Here is a 14,552-nt window from a genome sequence, read left to right as displayed (position 1 = left end):
CTGCGGAGAGAGGTGCACCTGTTAGCGCCGCCGCCGCGCCCCCGCCGCGCCCCCGCCCCCGCCCGCGCCCCCGCCCGCGCCCCCGCGCCGCACTCGATGAAGAAGACGCGGCCGTCCCGGCACACGCCGTAGGACCAGTGCTCAGGTAAAGTGTCCCGCCCGACCGCCGCCGCCATGTTCGCCGAGCGCGGAGCCGCCGCCGCCGCCGCCGCCGGGAGAGGGGGAGGGGGCGGGGGGGGAGGGGGCGGGGCGGCGGGCTCGGCCTGCGCGGGCCCCCGCGGCGCCCCGGGGCGCTCCATCGCGGCGCGCGGCTTGGTCCCGGGAGCCCCGAGCGCCTGCACGGCCGCGGGACTCGGCCCGACCCGAGCGCGGCGGCCGCGGCCTTTGTCCCCGTCCCGGTCCCCGTCCCCGTCCCCGTCCCCGCCCCCGCCCCCGCCCCCGCCCCGCCGCGCGCCCCTTGCCCGGAGGCCCCGCCGAGACCCGGGCGGGGCCCAGGGCCGCTGCCGGGGCGCGGCGGGCAAACTCCGGGGAGCAGGTGCGCCCCGAACCCACACACCCCCGACCCCCACCGCGGACCTCCCGCCTCCGGGAAACCGAACTCCGCTTTCTGGCCCGCGCAGATCGGAACAGGTTGCATCCATATTGGGCAGCCTCGGTGGTTGTTTTTTGTTTTTTTCCTTCCGCTGTAAAATAAAGTTTATAGTAAGTATCACGAGGGATTGTCGTGTAGAGTATGTGAAGTCACAAAGCTGGAAAGTGCTTAACTGGCCCCTGGCCCCCGGCAGGTGGCCCATGAATACCGGCCAAGCGAGATTTTATTTCCCCAGGTTTGCAGCTGGGAGAAGAAGAAGGAGGGTGCAGGGTCCCCCCCCCCCCACACACACACACACACACACACAGCCCCGAAGTTGCTGGGATCCTAGGCTTCTGTCTGCCTTTAGTTCCTGTCAAGTGACAGACGCTGTGGACCGGCTGCATCTCCTCTATCTTTAGAAGAGCAGAAGCGCCAGACTGGGCCTCTCTGGGGCCTCTGGAAAGTTCTTTACATGGCTGGAGCCTTCTCACAGTCAGGCCTATGCTGGAATCCCAGCTCCTGGGAGATCCCTCCCCTGACCCCTTTGATCCAAAGGGGACCTCTTCCCTCCTCCCTCCACTGTCTATTCCATTACGTGTATACACTTAGTTGGCATCCTTGTGCGTGTGTGTGTGCTTATTGCCTATGTTGTAGGCTGAGCTACCAGCAACACGCTAAAATGTCAGAGGGCGGAGAGGAGGGACCTAGTTCTGTCTCATATACTGCCACATTCCCGGTGCTTAGAGCAGTGCCTGACTCGTGTACACATTCAATAAATGTTGAAAAAGTGCCTAAGACACACTCCACACTGGCACCCCTGTATGCTGAGCGCGGACAGAGGGGAAGCTAGACTCTGGGAGATGTCAAGCCCAACCTTCCAGAGGTATAGGCTGCAGTTGGTGGGGAGAGGCTCCCAGGAGACTCTAGGTAGCCTAGGCACTGTTATTCAGAAAAGCACCCCAGGCAGGTGGAAACCAGTTGTGCCCAGAAAGAATGGTCAGGTTTGAATGAGAAGAGAGCACCCCAGAGGGAAAGGATGGGAGAGCAAACACAGGCTCATGGGAAGGGTATGGGATGTTGAAGAGATCATAAAGGTGCCCATCCTTGAGAAGACAGTGGTGTTGGGGAAGGAGACTGTTACGAGTTAAAAAAAAAAAAAGGGGGAGTTGGTGTGATTGTGGAGACCACTGACCACTTGACCACTGAATACTTGTTTGAGGGGGCCTCCTGCCTTTGAGGAGGTTCTTCAGCAAATGACAATGAGAAAGTTGTGTTTTTATTCTTAATATTAATTTAAAATAATGAAATGGCAAAGGATATGAACATAGTTCATAGAAAAGTAATACCAGTGGATTCTAAACAAATGAAAGGATACTCAACCACCTCCTAATAGGAGAAATGCAGATTAAAGTTAAGGTTAAGATACTAGTTCTTAGATATCATATTGGCAAAAAAAAATGTGCATTGTAGAGAAAGACATTCTTTGTTGGTGGGATTATAAAATGGTTGCCTCTTTGAAGGTAATTTGGCAACAGCTATTACAACTTAAATGCATATACTTGTTGACCTACCTATTCCACTACTAGAAATTTATCTTACATTGGTGCTCACACAGAGACACAAAGACCTGTGTACCAGTGTATTCGCTGCAGCACAGTCAATAGTTAATAAAGGATTCCACACAACCTAAATATCTATCAAAAAAGAATAGGTTTGTATGGTGATGGATGTTAACTAGACTTATTGTGATATTTTGCAATATCATTTGTATATATTGTTGTACACCTAAAATTAATATATTGTGATTATCATATAATGATATGTCATTATATGGAGGAAAAACACAAATTGACATAATATATGTCATTATGTTGTACGCCTGAAACTAATATAATGTCATGTGTCAATTATGCTTCAATTAAATAGAAAAGAAAAGGTTAATTATATTATGTCATACTCCTACAATGGGAGGCTATGCTACTGTTAGAAACAATGAGCTGGGCAGCCCTGGTGGCTCAGTGGTTTAGCGCCGCCTTCAGCCCGGGGTGTGATCCTAGAGTCCCAGGATCGAGTCCCACGTCGGGCTCCCTACATGGAGCCTGCTTCTCCCTGAGCCACTCAGGCTGCCCTGGTATACTACTATCAATGCATAGGGAGCAGGGATGCCTGGGTGGCTCAGCAGTTGAGTGTCTGCCTTCGGCCCAGAACATGATCCTGAAGTCCCGGGATCAAGTCCCGTATCAGGCTCCCTGCATGGAGCCTACTTCTCTCTCTATGTCTCCGCCTCATGAATAAATAAATGAAATATTTTTTTTAAAAATGTATAGGGAGCATCATGGCTGAATAAGATACCCCTGTTTGTGTCCCCACCCACCCCCAACAACAATAATTTGGCATCCATGTATGGACAAAAGTACTTTTCTGGAGGACGTGGAATCCAGCACCATATGTCAAGGGACCTAGGCAGAGTCTCACCTACATGTTGCATTGGGCAATAGGCATACATACCTTGGTCCCACTGTGGACCCTGCAGTGGCCCATGAACCAACCCCAACCCCTCTCAGCCATGGTCCAGGAGCCCCTGGAAAGCACTGTCTTGGATAATCACTTACCGATGAGAGAGTCTTTGCAGAAGTCCCGGTTTCGAATGAAGAAGTTCCAGCACGGAGCTGGAGGAAAAACACAAGTTTAGGTGCATTGAAGAAGGCAGCTACTGGGACACCTGGGTGGCTCAGCATTTGAGTGCCTGCCTTTGGCTCAGGGCATGATCCTGGGATCTGGGATCGAGTCCCACATCGGGCTCCCTGCGTGGAGCCTGCTTCTCCCTCTGCCTGTGTCTCTGCCTCTCTCTCTCTCTCTGTCTCTCATGAATAAATAAATAAAATCTTTAAAAAAAAAAGATGGCAGTTACTAAAGACTAGAGGAGGTCACTGCCATTTCAAACACAGAAACAGCAATACAAAACTTGAGATCACAATAATCTTTCAGTAATCAACCTCAATATGGAGACCTACAATTTACTCAATAGATAATTTGAAATACCTGTTTTAAGGAAACTCATTGAACTAAAGGAAAACACAGGTAATTCAATGAAATCAGGAAAACAATACATGAACAAAATGAGTTTAACAGGTAGAAATCATAAAAAAAAAAAATTCTGGAGCTGAAGATACAATGAATGAAATAGAAACCATCAACATGGATGTCTGGGTGGCTCAGCAGTTGAGCGTCTGCCTTCAGCCCAGTGTGTGATCCCGGGGTCCTGGGATCGAGTCCAGCATCGGGCTCCCTGTGGGAAGCCTGCTTCTCCCTCTGCCTATGTCTCTCTCTTTCTCTGTCTCTCATGAATAAATTAATAAAATCTTAAAAAAAGAGAAAGAAAAGAAACCATCCACAGGGGGTGCCTGAGTGGCACAGTCAATTAAGCCACAGACTCTTAGTTTCCACCCAGGTCATAATCTCTGGGTCAAGTGTTGAGCTCTCTGCTCAGCACAGTCTGCTTGGGACTCTCTCTCCCTCTCCCTCTGCCCTCCCCCACCTCTCTCTCAAATAAATAAATCTTTAAAAAATATATCAACATCAGGATGGATCAAGAAGAAAGAATCTGTGAGTTAGAAGATAGGAACTTTGAGGGATGCCTGGGTGACTCAACAGTTGAGCATTTGCCTTTGGCTCAAGGCATGATCCCCTGGTCCCCTGGTCAAGTCCTGCATTGGGCTCCCCACGAGGAGTCGGCTTCTTCCTCGGCCTGTGTCTCTGCCTCCCTCTCTCAGTGTTTCTCATAAATAAATAAATTAAATCTTTAAAGAAAACAAAAAAGATAGGAACTTTGAAATTATCCAGTCAGAGGAGAACAAAAAAAGAGTGAAGACAACCTACATGAAATTATGGCATAACATCAAAAGAAATAATTTATGAATTATGCAGTTCCAGAGAGAGAAGGGGGAAGAAAGCTTATTTAAAGAAATAATGGGGGACACCTGGGTGGCTCAGTGGTTGAGCATCTGCCTTCGGCTCAGGGTGTGATCCCTGGGTGCCTGAATGACTCAGTAGTTGAGCATCTGACTCTTGGTTTTGGCTCAGGTCGTGATCTCATGGGTTGTGAGATCAAGCCCCAAGTCCAGCTCCATGCTCAGCAGGGAGTCTGCCTAAAGATTCTCTCCCTCTGCTCCTCCCCTCACTCTCTCTAAAATAAATAATCTATTTTTTATTTTTTATTTTATTTTTTTGAGAATTAAATCTTTTTAAAAAATAAATTAAATAGGGGTGCCTATGTATATCTCATGAATAAATAAAATCTTTTCAAAAAATTTGGGATGCCTGGGTGGATCAATGATTGAGCATCTGCCTTTGGCTCAGGGCATGATCCTGGAGCCCCGGGATTGAGTCCCACGTTGGGCTCCCTGCATGGAGCCTGCTTCTCCCTCTGCCTGTGTCTCTTCCTCTGTGTGTGTGTGTGTCTCATGAATAAATAAAATCTTTTAAAAATAAATTACAGTTTTTTTAATTTTAAAAATTAAAATAAAAAAACAAGACCCAACTATATGGTGCCTACAAGAAACTTATTTCAGCTGTAAGGACACACGTAGGCTCACAGTGAAGGATTGGAGAAAGATAATTCCGTGTAGGTGGAAACTGAAAGAGAACAGGGGTAGAATAGATCTTAAACCCAAAACAGCAACAAGAGACAAAGAAGATCATTATATAATGATAAAGGGGCAATTTATCAAGAAAATAATTATAAATATATATGCACCCAACATTAGACCACCTCAGTATATTAAGCAAATACAGATCCGAAGGGAGAAATAGACAATATAATAATAGCAGGGAACTTCAATACCACACTTTGAACAATGGATAGATAACCCAGACAGGAAATCAATAATGAAACCATGAGCTTGAATGATACTTTAGACCAAATGGACCTAATATTTATAGAACATTCCATCTAACAGCAGCAGAACACACATTCATGTCAAGTGCACACAGATCCTTCTCCAGAAGAGATCATGTGGTAAGTCACAAAACAGGTTGTAGCAAATTTAAGAAGATTCAAATCATATCAAGTATCTTTTCTGACCCCAATGATGTGAAACTAGAAATCAATAAGAGGAGAAAAGCTGAAAAATTAGTAAATATATGGAAATTAAATAAAATACTCCTGATGTGCCTAGGTGGCTCAGTCAGTTAAAGGTCGATTTCAGCTATGGTCATGATCTCAAGGTCATGAGATTGAGCCCCACACCAGTGGGGAGTCTGCTTGAGATTCTCTCTTTCCTTCCCCATCTGCCCTTCCCTTCTCTCTCTCTCTCTCTCTCTCTCTCTCTCTCAAATAAATAAATCTTAAAACAAAACAAAAACTCCTGGAGCACCAGGCTGGCTGTTAGTAGAGCGTGTAGCTCTTGATCTCCAGGTCATGAGTCTGAGCCCCATGCTGGGGATAGACTTTATTCAATTAAAAAAAAATTTTTTAATAAATAGATAATATACTCCTGAACAAATATGGGTCAAAAAACAAATCAAAATAGCAAACTAAGTTCAAATTTAGCAGAGGAAGGAAATAACAAAGATCAAAGCAGAAATAAATGAAATAAAGGCCAAAAAAAAACAATAAAAAAAAGATCATTGAAACTAAGAGCTACTTTTTTGAAAAGATAAACAAAATTGACAAATCTTTACCTAGACTAAGGTAAAAAAGGCTCAAATTTAGAAATGAAAAAGAGGACACTACAACTCTACAAATACAATAAATCTTAAGAGACTATTATGAACTATATGGCAACAAATTGGATAATCCAGAAGAAATGATAAATTCCTAGAAACATACAATCTACCAAGACTTAAGCATGAAGAAATAGAAAATCTGAATAGACTAATAGCAAGTAATAAGATTGAATCAGTAATCAAAAATCTCCCAACTATGAAAGGCCTAGGACCAGAAGGTTTCCATGATGGTGAATTCTACTAAACTTTTAAAGATTTTATTTATTTATTCATGAGAGACACAGAGACAGAAGCACAGACACAGGCAGAGGGAGAAGCAGACTCCATGCAGGGAGCCTGACATGGGACTTGATCCCGGATCTCCAGGATCATGCCCTCGGCTGAAGATGGCACTAAACCGCTGAACCACCTGGGCTGCCCCTCTACTAAACTTTTATTTATTTTTATTTTTATTTGTTAATTCATGAGAGACAGAAAGAGTGAGAGAGAGGCAGAGGGAGAAGCAGGCTCCATGCAGAGACCCTGATGTGGGACTGGATCCGAGGACTCCAGGATCACTCCCTGGGCTGAAGGCAGATGCTCAACCACTGAGCCACCAAGGCATCCCTCTACTAAACTTTTGTTTTTATTTTTTTATAAATGTTTATTTATTTATTTATGATAGTCACAGAGAGAGAGAGAGGCAGAGACACAGGCAGAGGGAGAAGCAGGCTCCATGCACCGGGAGTCCGATGTGGGATTCCATCCCGGGTCTCCAGGATCACGCCCTGGGCCAAAGGCAGGCGCCAAACCACTGCGCCACCCAGGGATCCCCCCTCTACTAAACTTTTAAAGAAGAGTTAACACCAGTCCTTGTCAAACTCTTCAAAAAGATAAAAAAAAGATTGAATAGAAGAGAATACTCCCAAATTCATTTTAAGATGCCAGCATTACCCTGGTACCAAAGCCAGATAAGAACACTATAAGAAAGCCACAGGCCAATAGCCTGGTGAATATAAATGCAAAATTTCTCAGCAAAATATTAGCAAGCCTAATTCAGGATCATATATCATGATTGAGTGGGATTTATCTATGGGATACAAGGGTGGCTCAATATATGCAAATCAATAAATGTGATATGCCACATTAATAGAATGAAAGATAAATATATATGTTATATATATTTATATGTATATATAAATAAAAAGAATAAAAGATAAACATTGAAGAGATTACAGACACACATAGCATGGAATATTACACAGCCATAAAAGGGATGAGGTCACGCCATTTGCAACAACATGGATGGACCTAGGGGGTATTGTAAGTGAAATAAATCAGGCTGAGAAAGACAGATACCATATAATTTCACTTGTTTGTGGAATCTAAAAAGCAAAACAAATGAATAAACAAAAAGCAGAATCAGAACTATAAATACAGCAAACAAACTGATGGTTGGCAGAGGGGAGGGTGATGGGAGGATGTGCAAATGGGTTACGGGGAGTGGGAGATCTAGCTTCCAGTTATGGGAATAAAAGTCACAGCATAGGGAATACAGTCAAAGATGTTTGTTTGTTTGTTTGTTTGTTCATTTAAGAGAGAGCAGAGTGGAAGGGACAAGGGGAAAGGGAAAGAGAGTCTCAGGCAGACTCTGCAGAGCCTGACATGGGGCTTGATCCCACAACCCTGAGATCTCCACCTGAGCCAAAACCAAGAGTCAGACACTTAACCAACTGTGCCACCCAAAGATATTTTAGGTGGCACCTAAAGATATTTAAGGTGACCCAAAGATATTTTAATAGCATTGTATGGTGACAAATGATAGCTACACATGTGGTGAGCATAGCACTTATGGTGAGCATAGCATAATGTATACACTTATTGAATCACTATTTTATATGTTTGAAACCAATGTAAGTTTGTGTGTCAACTACACTCAAATTTTTTTAAAAAATGTTTTTAAATTAAAAGGGTCACCTGGCTGGCTCAGTCAGTGGAACATGTGACTCATGATCTTGGGATTTTGAGTCCAAGCCTCATGTTGGGTGTAGAGATGGCTTAAATAAAATCTTTTTAAAAAATAGAAAGACATAGGTAGTAAAGAAACAGAAGGAATGTCACCCATAGTCCGAGAGTAAGGTTCTGGAGACCTTAGTTGTTGGATCCTAGGTGAGGTCTGGAAATATTGGGGGAAAGACTGAAAGTCCTATACCAAAATCTTGACAAAGCATTTATCTTTGCGTAACATGAAAATTCTTATTTTCTGTGTGTATGTGGTGTGTGCGTACTTTTATTTTCCCTCAATTATAAAATGGACACGGAAAAAACAATAAACACCATATCTCAAAAGATAAAAATCATTTGACAAAGTACATCTTTCATGATTAAAGACTCTCAACAACTGGGAACGGCAGGAATATACCTCCACATTATAAAGACCATATATGGGATGTCTGGGTGGCTCAGTGGTTGAGCGTCTGCCTTTGGCTCAGGGTGTGATCCTGGAGTCCTGGAATCGAGTCCTGTGTGGGGCTCTACGCATGGAGCCTGCTTCTCCTCCCTCTGCCTGTGTCTCTGCCTCTCTCTCATTGTGTCTCTTGCGAATAAATAAAATCTTAAAAAAAAAAATAAATACCATATACAACAAACTTATGGCTACAACCATACTTTACTGTGAAAGGTTGAAAGCTTTTCCTCTAAGATCAAAAACAAGACAAGGGTTCCCACAAGTGGTAGGCACTCTCACCACTCCTATTCAATAAAATACTGGAAGTCCTAGCCAGAGCAACTAGGCAAGAAAAAGAAATAAAAGACATCCAAATTGGGAAAGAAGAAGTAAAATTTTCTTTTTTTGCAGATGACATGTCTTATACATAGAAAATCCTAAAGAGGGCAGCCCTGGTGGCTCAGTGGTTTAGTGCCGCCTTCAGCCCAGGGCGTGATCCTGGAGACCCGGGATCGAGTCCCACGTTGGACTCCCTGCATGGAGCCTGCTTCTCCCTCTGCCTGTGTCTCTGCCTCTGTGTGTGTGTGTGTGTTTCTCATGAATGAATAAATAAAACCTTTTAAAAAAAGAAAATCCTAAAGATTCCACAAAGAAAACCTATTAGAACTAATCAATAAAATCAGTACAGTTACAGGATACAAAATCAACATACAAAATCAGTTGCATTTCTATAAAATAACAACAAAATATCTGCTAAAGAAACAAAGAAAACAACTCCATTTTCCAGTAGCATCAAAAGCAATGAAATACCAAGGAGATGAAAGATCTGTGCATTGAAAATTATAAGGCTTCAATGAAATAAGTTGAAGAAGACACAAATAAATGGAAAGATATCCCATGTTTATGGATCAGAATTAATGTCATTAAAATGTCCATACAACCCTAGGCCATCTAGAGATTCAGTACAATCCCTACTGAAGTTCCAATGGCATTTTTCACAGAAACTGTAAAAACAATCCTAAAATTCATATAAGACCACAAAAGACTCTGAATAGCCAAAGCAATCTTGAGAAAAAAGAACAAAGCTGGCAGAGTCCCAGATTGTAAGCTATACTACAAAGCTATATTCATCAAAACATTAGGGTACTTGCATAAAAATAGACCAATGCAACAGAATAGAGTGCCCAGAAATCAACCTCACATATGTGGCCAACTAATATTTGACAAAATAAGCCAAGAATATTTTTTAAAGGGGATCCCTGGGTGGCTCAGCGGTTTAGCGCCTGCCTTTAGCCCAGGGCGCGATCCTGGAGTCCCGGGATGGAGTCCCACGTCAGGCTCCCTGCATGGAGCCTGCTTCTCCCTCTGCCTGTGTCTCTGCCTCTCTCTCTCTCTCTCTCTCTCTCTATCATGAATAAATAAATAAATAAATCTTTTAAAAAGATTTTATTTATTCATGAGAGACACACAGAGGCAGAGACATAGGCAGAGGGAGAAGCAGAGTCCCCACAGGGAGCCTGATGGGGGACTCGATCCCAAGACCCCGGGATCACATCCTGAACCAAAGGCAGACGCTCAACCGTTGAGCCACCCAGTGGTCCCAAGCCAAGAATATTCAATGGGGAAAGGATAGTTTATTCAATGAATGATGTTGGGAAACTGGATAATCACATCCAGAAAAAAGGAAATTGGATGCCTATTTTACGCCACTCACAAAAATTAACTTAAAATGGATTAAAGACTTAAATCCCCAAACCACTAAACTCTGATAAAAGAACATAGAGAAAAAGCTCCTTGACATTGGTCTTGACAATGATATTTCAGATAGGCTACCAAATGGATAAGCATCAGAAGCAAAAATAAGTATGTGGGACTACATCAACCTAAAAGCTTCTACACAGCAAAAGAAGCAATCAACAAAATGAAAAGGCAATCTACAGAATGGAAGGAAAATATTTTTAAATCATATATCTGATAAACAGTTAATATCCAAACTATATAAGGAACTCATACAAGTCAATAGCCAAAAACAATCCAATAAAAAATGAGCAGACCTGAATATTATATATATGTGTGTGTATATATAAAGACCTGAATAGATATTTTTCTACAAATAGCCAACAGATACATAAAAAGATGCTCAACATCACTAATCATGAGGAAAATGCAAATCAAACCCACCATGAAATATCACCTCACACAGAATGACTGTCATCAAAAAGACAAGAACTAATCAGTATTAGCAAGGATGTGGAGAAAAGGGAAACCCTGTACACTGTGGGGGGGGGATGTAAATTTCTACAGCCTTTCTATGGAAAGTAGTAGAGTATTTCCACAAAAAATTAAAAATAGGGACACCTAGATGGTGCATTCGGTTAGGCATCCAACTCCTGGTTTCAACTCAAGTCCTGATCTTGGGACCGTGAGATTGAACCCCATGTTGGGCTCTGTGCTCAGTGGGGAATCTGTTTGGGACTCTCTTCCTCTCCCTCTGCCCATCCTCCCCCACCATTTGTACTCTCTCTCTCAAATAACTTTTTTAAAAATTAAAAATAGAACTGCCATATTATCCAGCAATCCCACTTCTGGGTATATGTCCAAAGGAAATTATAACAAAGGAAAGAGCTATCTGCACTCCCACGTTCACTGCAGCATTATTTACCGTAGATATGGAAACAACCTAAGTATTTGTCAACAGATGACTGGGTAAAAAAGTCGTGAGACATATAGATAGATAGATAGATAGATAGATAGATAGATAGATATAGATATAGGCATTTGTATATGAGAAGATTGATAGATTAGATAGATGATAGATTAGATAGATAGATAGAATAAATACAATATATAGAATATACATATATATCTATACTCTAATGTATATATAGAGGAATATTATTCAGCTATGCTGAAGAAGGAAATTCTGCCACTTGTGACAACATGGATAGACCTTGAGAGCATTATGCTGAAATAAGTCAGAGGAAAATAAATACTGTGTGATGTCACTTATATGCAGAATCTAAATTCATAGCTAAACTCCTAGAAACAGAGAATAGAACGGTGGATGCCAGAGGGTAGCAGATATGGGGAGATGTTTTCTAAGTGTACAAACATCTGGTTTTAAGTTCTGGGGATCTAATATACAGCATGGTGATTACAGGTAACAAAACTGTATTATATACTTGAAAATTGCTAAGAGACTAGATCTTAAATGTTCTCACCACACACACACACACACACACAAGTAATTATGTGAGGTGATGAAGGTGTTAGCTAATGCTACTGTGGTAATCACTTCACAATATTTAAGTATCAAATCAACACACTGTACTTGTTAAACTCATGCAATACTATATGTCGATTTTATCTCAATGAAACTAATATATAAATAAATAAAAACATAAATATATATAGTCCCTTGATGAGAACACAAGAGACAGGTAAAGTGATTGTTTCATGATAATGATAGGAAGTGATTTACTTTTCCTTGTGTTCCTTTTTGTACTGTTTGACATTTTTACTATTTAAAACATATATGTAGAATTTGGGACACCTGGGGGGCTCAGTGGTTGAGCGTCTGCCTTTGGCTCAGGTCATGATCCCAGAGTCCCAGGATCGAGTCCCACATCAGGCTCCTTGCATGGGGCCTGCTTCTCCCTCTGCCTATGTCTCTGCCTCTCTCTCTCTCTCTCTCTTTTTTAGATTTATTTACTTATTTATTTATTCATGAGAGACACACACACAGAGAGAGAGAGAGAGAGGCAGAGACACAGGTAGAGGGAGAAGCAGGCTCCATGCAGGGAGCCTGATAGGGGACTTGATCCGGGGACTCCAGGACCACACCCTGGGCTGAAGGTGGCGCTAAACTGCTGAGCCACCGGGCTGCCCTCTGTGTGAATTTAATGAATAAGTAAATACAATATTTTTAAAAAATAATAAAAAAATAAAACATATATGTAGAATTGGCAGTGAGCAGAGCCTGAGGTGTCTGAGGCCTGCTGCATGGCCTTGGAGATGGACAGCCAGATTCTTTATGATGACTACCTGGCAGTTTTCCTACCAGCCTGTGAGAATCCCCAGGCACGGATGCTCCTCAGGAGAGGAGCCACGAAGACTACACCAATGAGTCAACCCAGTTTCTGCCCCCAGTCATCACACTAAAGTAGCCCCGTGGAGCTTAGCTGGGATTTAACAGCAAGGTATCTTCATTTCCAAGGTGATTCCCAACTCCGACTCACGTTGAACAGGACTCCAGGATAGAGACCAAACCCTAGGTGTGAATGATGTGGGTTTCCAAGAGATTGAACACAGCAGGGCTGTTGAGATCCTGAAGGCAGCCTGCAATATCAGCACACATGTCTGCGTCTCTCTGAACAAGTATCAGCACCAAAAGGAGAGGATTGTGCCCTGAGAATTGCAGCCCACAGCCCTACACTTGGAATCTGCCAGGGAAAGCTGCCTAGGGAGCTTTGGGCAACTACTCCAGCCCATTCCTGGCGGAGTGGAGTGGGGAGGACAGGGAGACAGGGAGACCCTGCACTGAGCCAGCTAGCCAAATGCATCATCCAAACTACTGTACTTTTAATGCTCTAGTTTTCCAGGTGAGCTTCATTCTTGAAAAGGAGAAGGACGATGATGCCTAGGTACAACCTGTGGAGAACCCTGCTAGGAAAGGCAACAGACATTTACTGAATACCATGTTTTAGACACTTACATATATGTCATATCATTTTTAATTAGAGTATAGAAATCAGAAGAAAGAATCTTGGAGGCCTTCCATCCAATCTGCCTGGCCATCTTTCTATTACCAATCTCATACACCTGGGAGATTCCCGTGAGACCATTTCCCCCCTCTCCTGTCCTCTCCCCCCAAAAAGTAAAATGTAGCATTGAAGAAAAAAATATATATGTATACTTTTTTTAAAGATTTTATTTATTTATTCATGAAAGACACAGAGAGAACGACAGAGATATAGGCAGAGGGAGAAGCAGGCTCCCTGTGGGGAACCTGATGCGGGACTCGATCCCGGGACTCCAGGATCACTCCCTCAGCCAAAGGCAGATGCTCAATCACTAAGCCACCCAGGCATCCCGAAATATATGTATACTTAAGGATAAAATAATGCAATTCATCGGGGTCCCTGAATGGCTCAGTTGATTAAGCATCAGCCCTTGGATCAGGTTGTGATCCTGGGGTGCTGGGATCCAGCCCCACACTGGGCTCCCTGCTCAGCTTCTCCCACTCCTTCTGCCCTTCCCCTGCTCATGCTTGGGCTCTATCTCTGAAATAAATAAATAAAATCTTTTTTAAATTAATTAATTAATTAATTAATTAATTAATGCAATTCATCAAGAGAGCCAGTAAGGGATACCATGAAATTATCTCAATAAATGCCAAAGATGTATTTGATGAAACCATCCTAATTTTTAAAATTATGTTAGAATCCAAAGTTAAAGGCAGCCCCAGTGGCCCAGTGGTTTAGTGTGGCCTTCAGCCCAGGGCCTGATCTTGGAGCCCCGGGATCGAGTCCCACATCAGGCTCCCTGTGTGGAGCCTGCTTCTCCCTCTGCCTGTGTCTCTGCCTCTCTCTCTCTCTCTCTCTCTCTCTCTCTCTCTCTCTGTCTCTCATGAATAAATATATAAAATCTTTTTAAAAATGAATCTAAAATAAAAAATCGTGACAATATCAAATGCTGGTGAATATGCAGGGAAACTATATCTCTCATACTTTGCTAGTGGGGATGTGAAATCTTATAGCCATCCTGGGAAATAGTTGTGGCAGTTTATTTAAAAAATAAATATTCACTTACCATATGACCAAGCAA

At 42.9% G+C, this 14,552-nt stretch overlaps 1 protein-coding gene and 1 long non-coding RNA gene across 12 annotated transcripts in view; one reads left to right on the top strand and one right to left on the bottom strand.

Annotated features, from left to right (window-relative positions):
- Positions 1 to 230, bottom strand: part of PLEKHA7 (pleckstrin homology domain containing A7) — a 219,175-nt gene extending 218,945 nt beyond the window's left edge. For all 10 annotated transcript variants that reach the window (XR_013361948.1, XM_077866328.1, XM_077866331.1 and 7 more), the window contains exon 1: positions 94 to 230. Coding sequence is in view for 9 of the 10 variants with exons in the window: in XM_077866328.1 (XP_077722454.1) it covers positions 94 to 176 (83 nt within the window). In the remaining variant the exon portion in view is untranslated. The remainder of the gene's footprint in view (positions 1 to 93) is intronic.
- The window catches only part of LOC144294606 (uncharacterized), a 32,985-nt gene continuing 18,496 nt past the window's right edge, over positions 64 to 14,552 (top strand). For both annotated transcript variants that reach the window (XR_013361955.1, XR_013361954.1), the window contains exon 1: positions 64 to 145. This is a non-coding gene — a long non-coding RNA (uncharacterized LOC144294606). The remainder of the gene's footprint in view (positions 146 to 14,552) is intronic.

Source organism: Canis aureus, chromosome 23 (assembly GCF_053574225.1).
Source record: "Canis aureus isolate CA01 chromosome 23, VMU_Caureus_v.1.0, whole genome shotgun sequence".
Lineage (NCBI taxonomy): Eukaryota > Metazoa > Chordata > Mammalia > Carnivora > Canidae > Canis > Canis aureus.
This window is presented reverse-complemented; position numbering and strand designations above follow the sequence as displayed.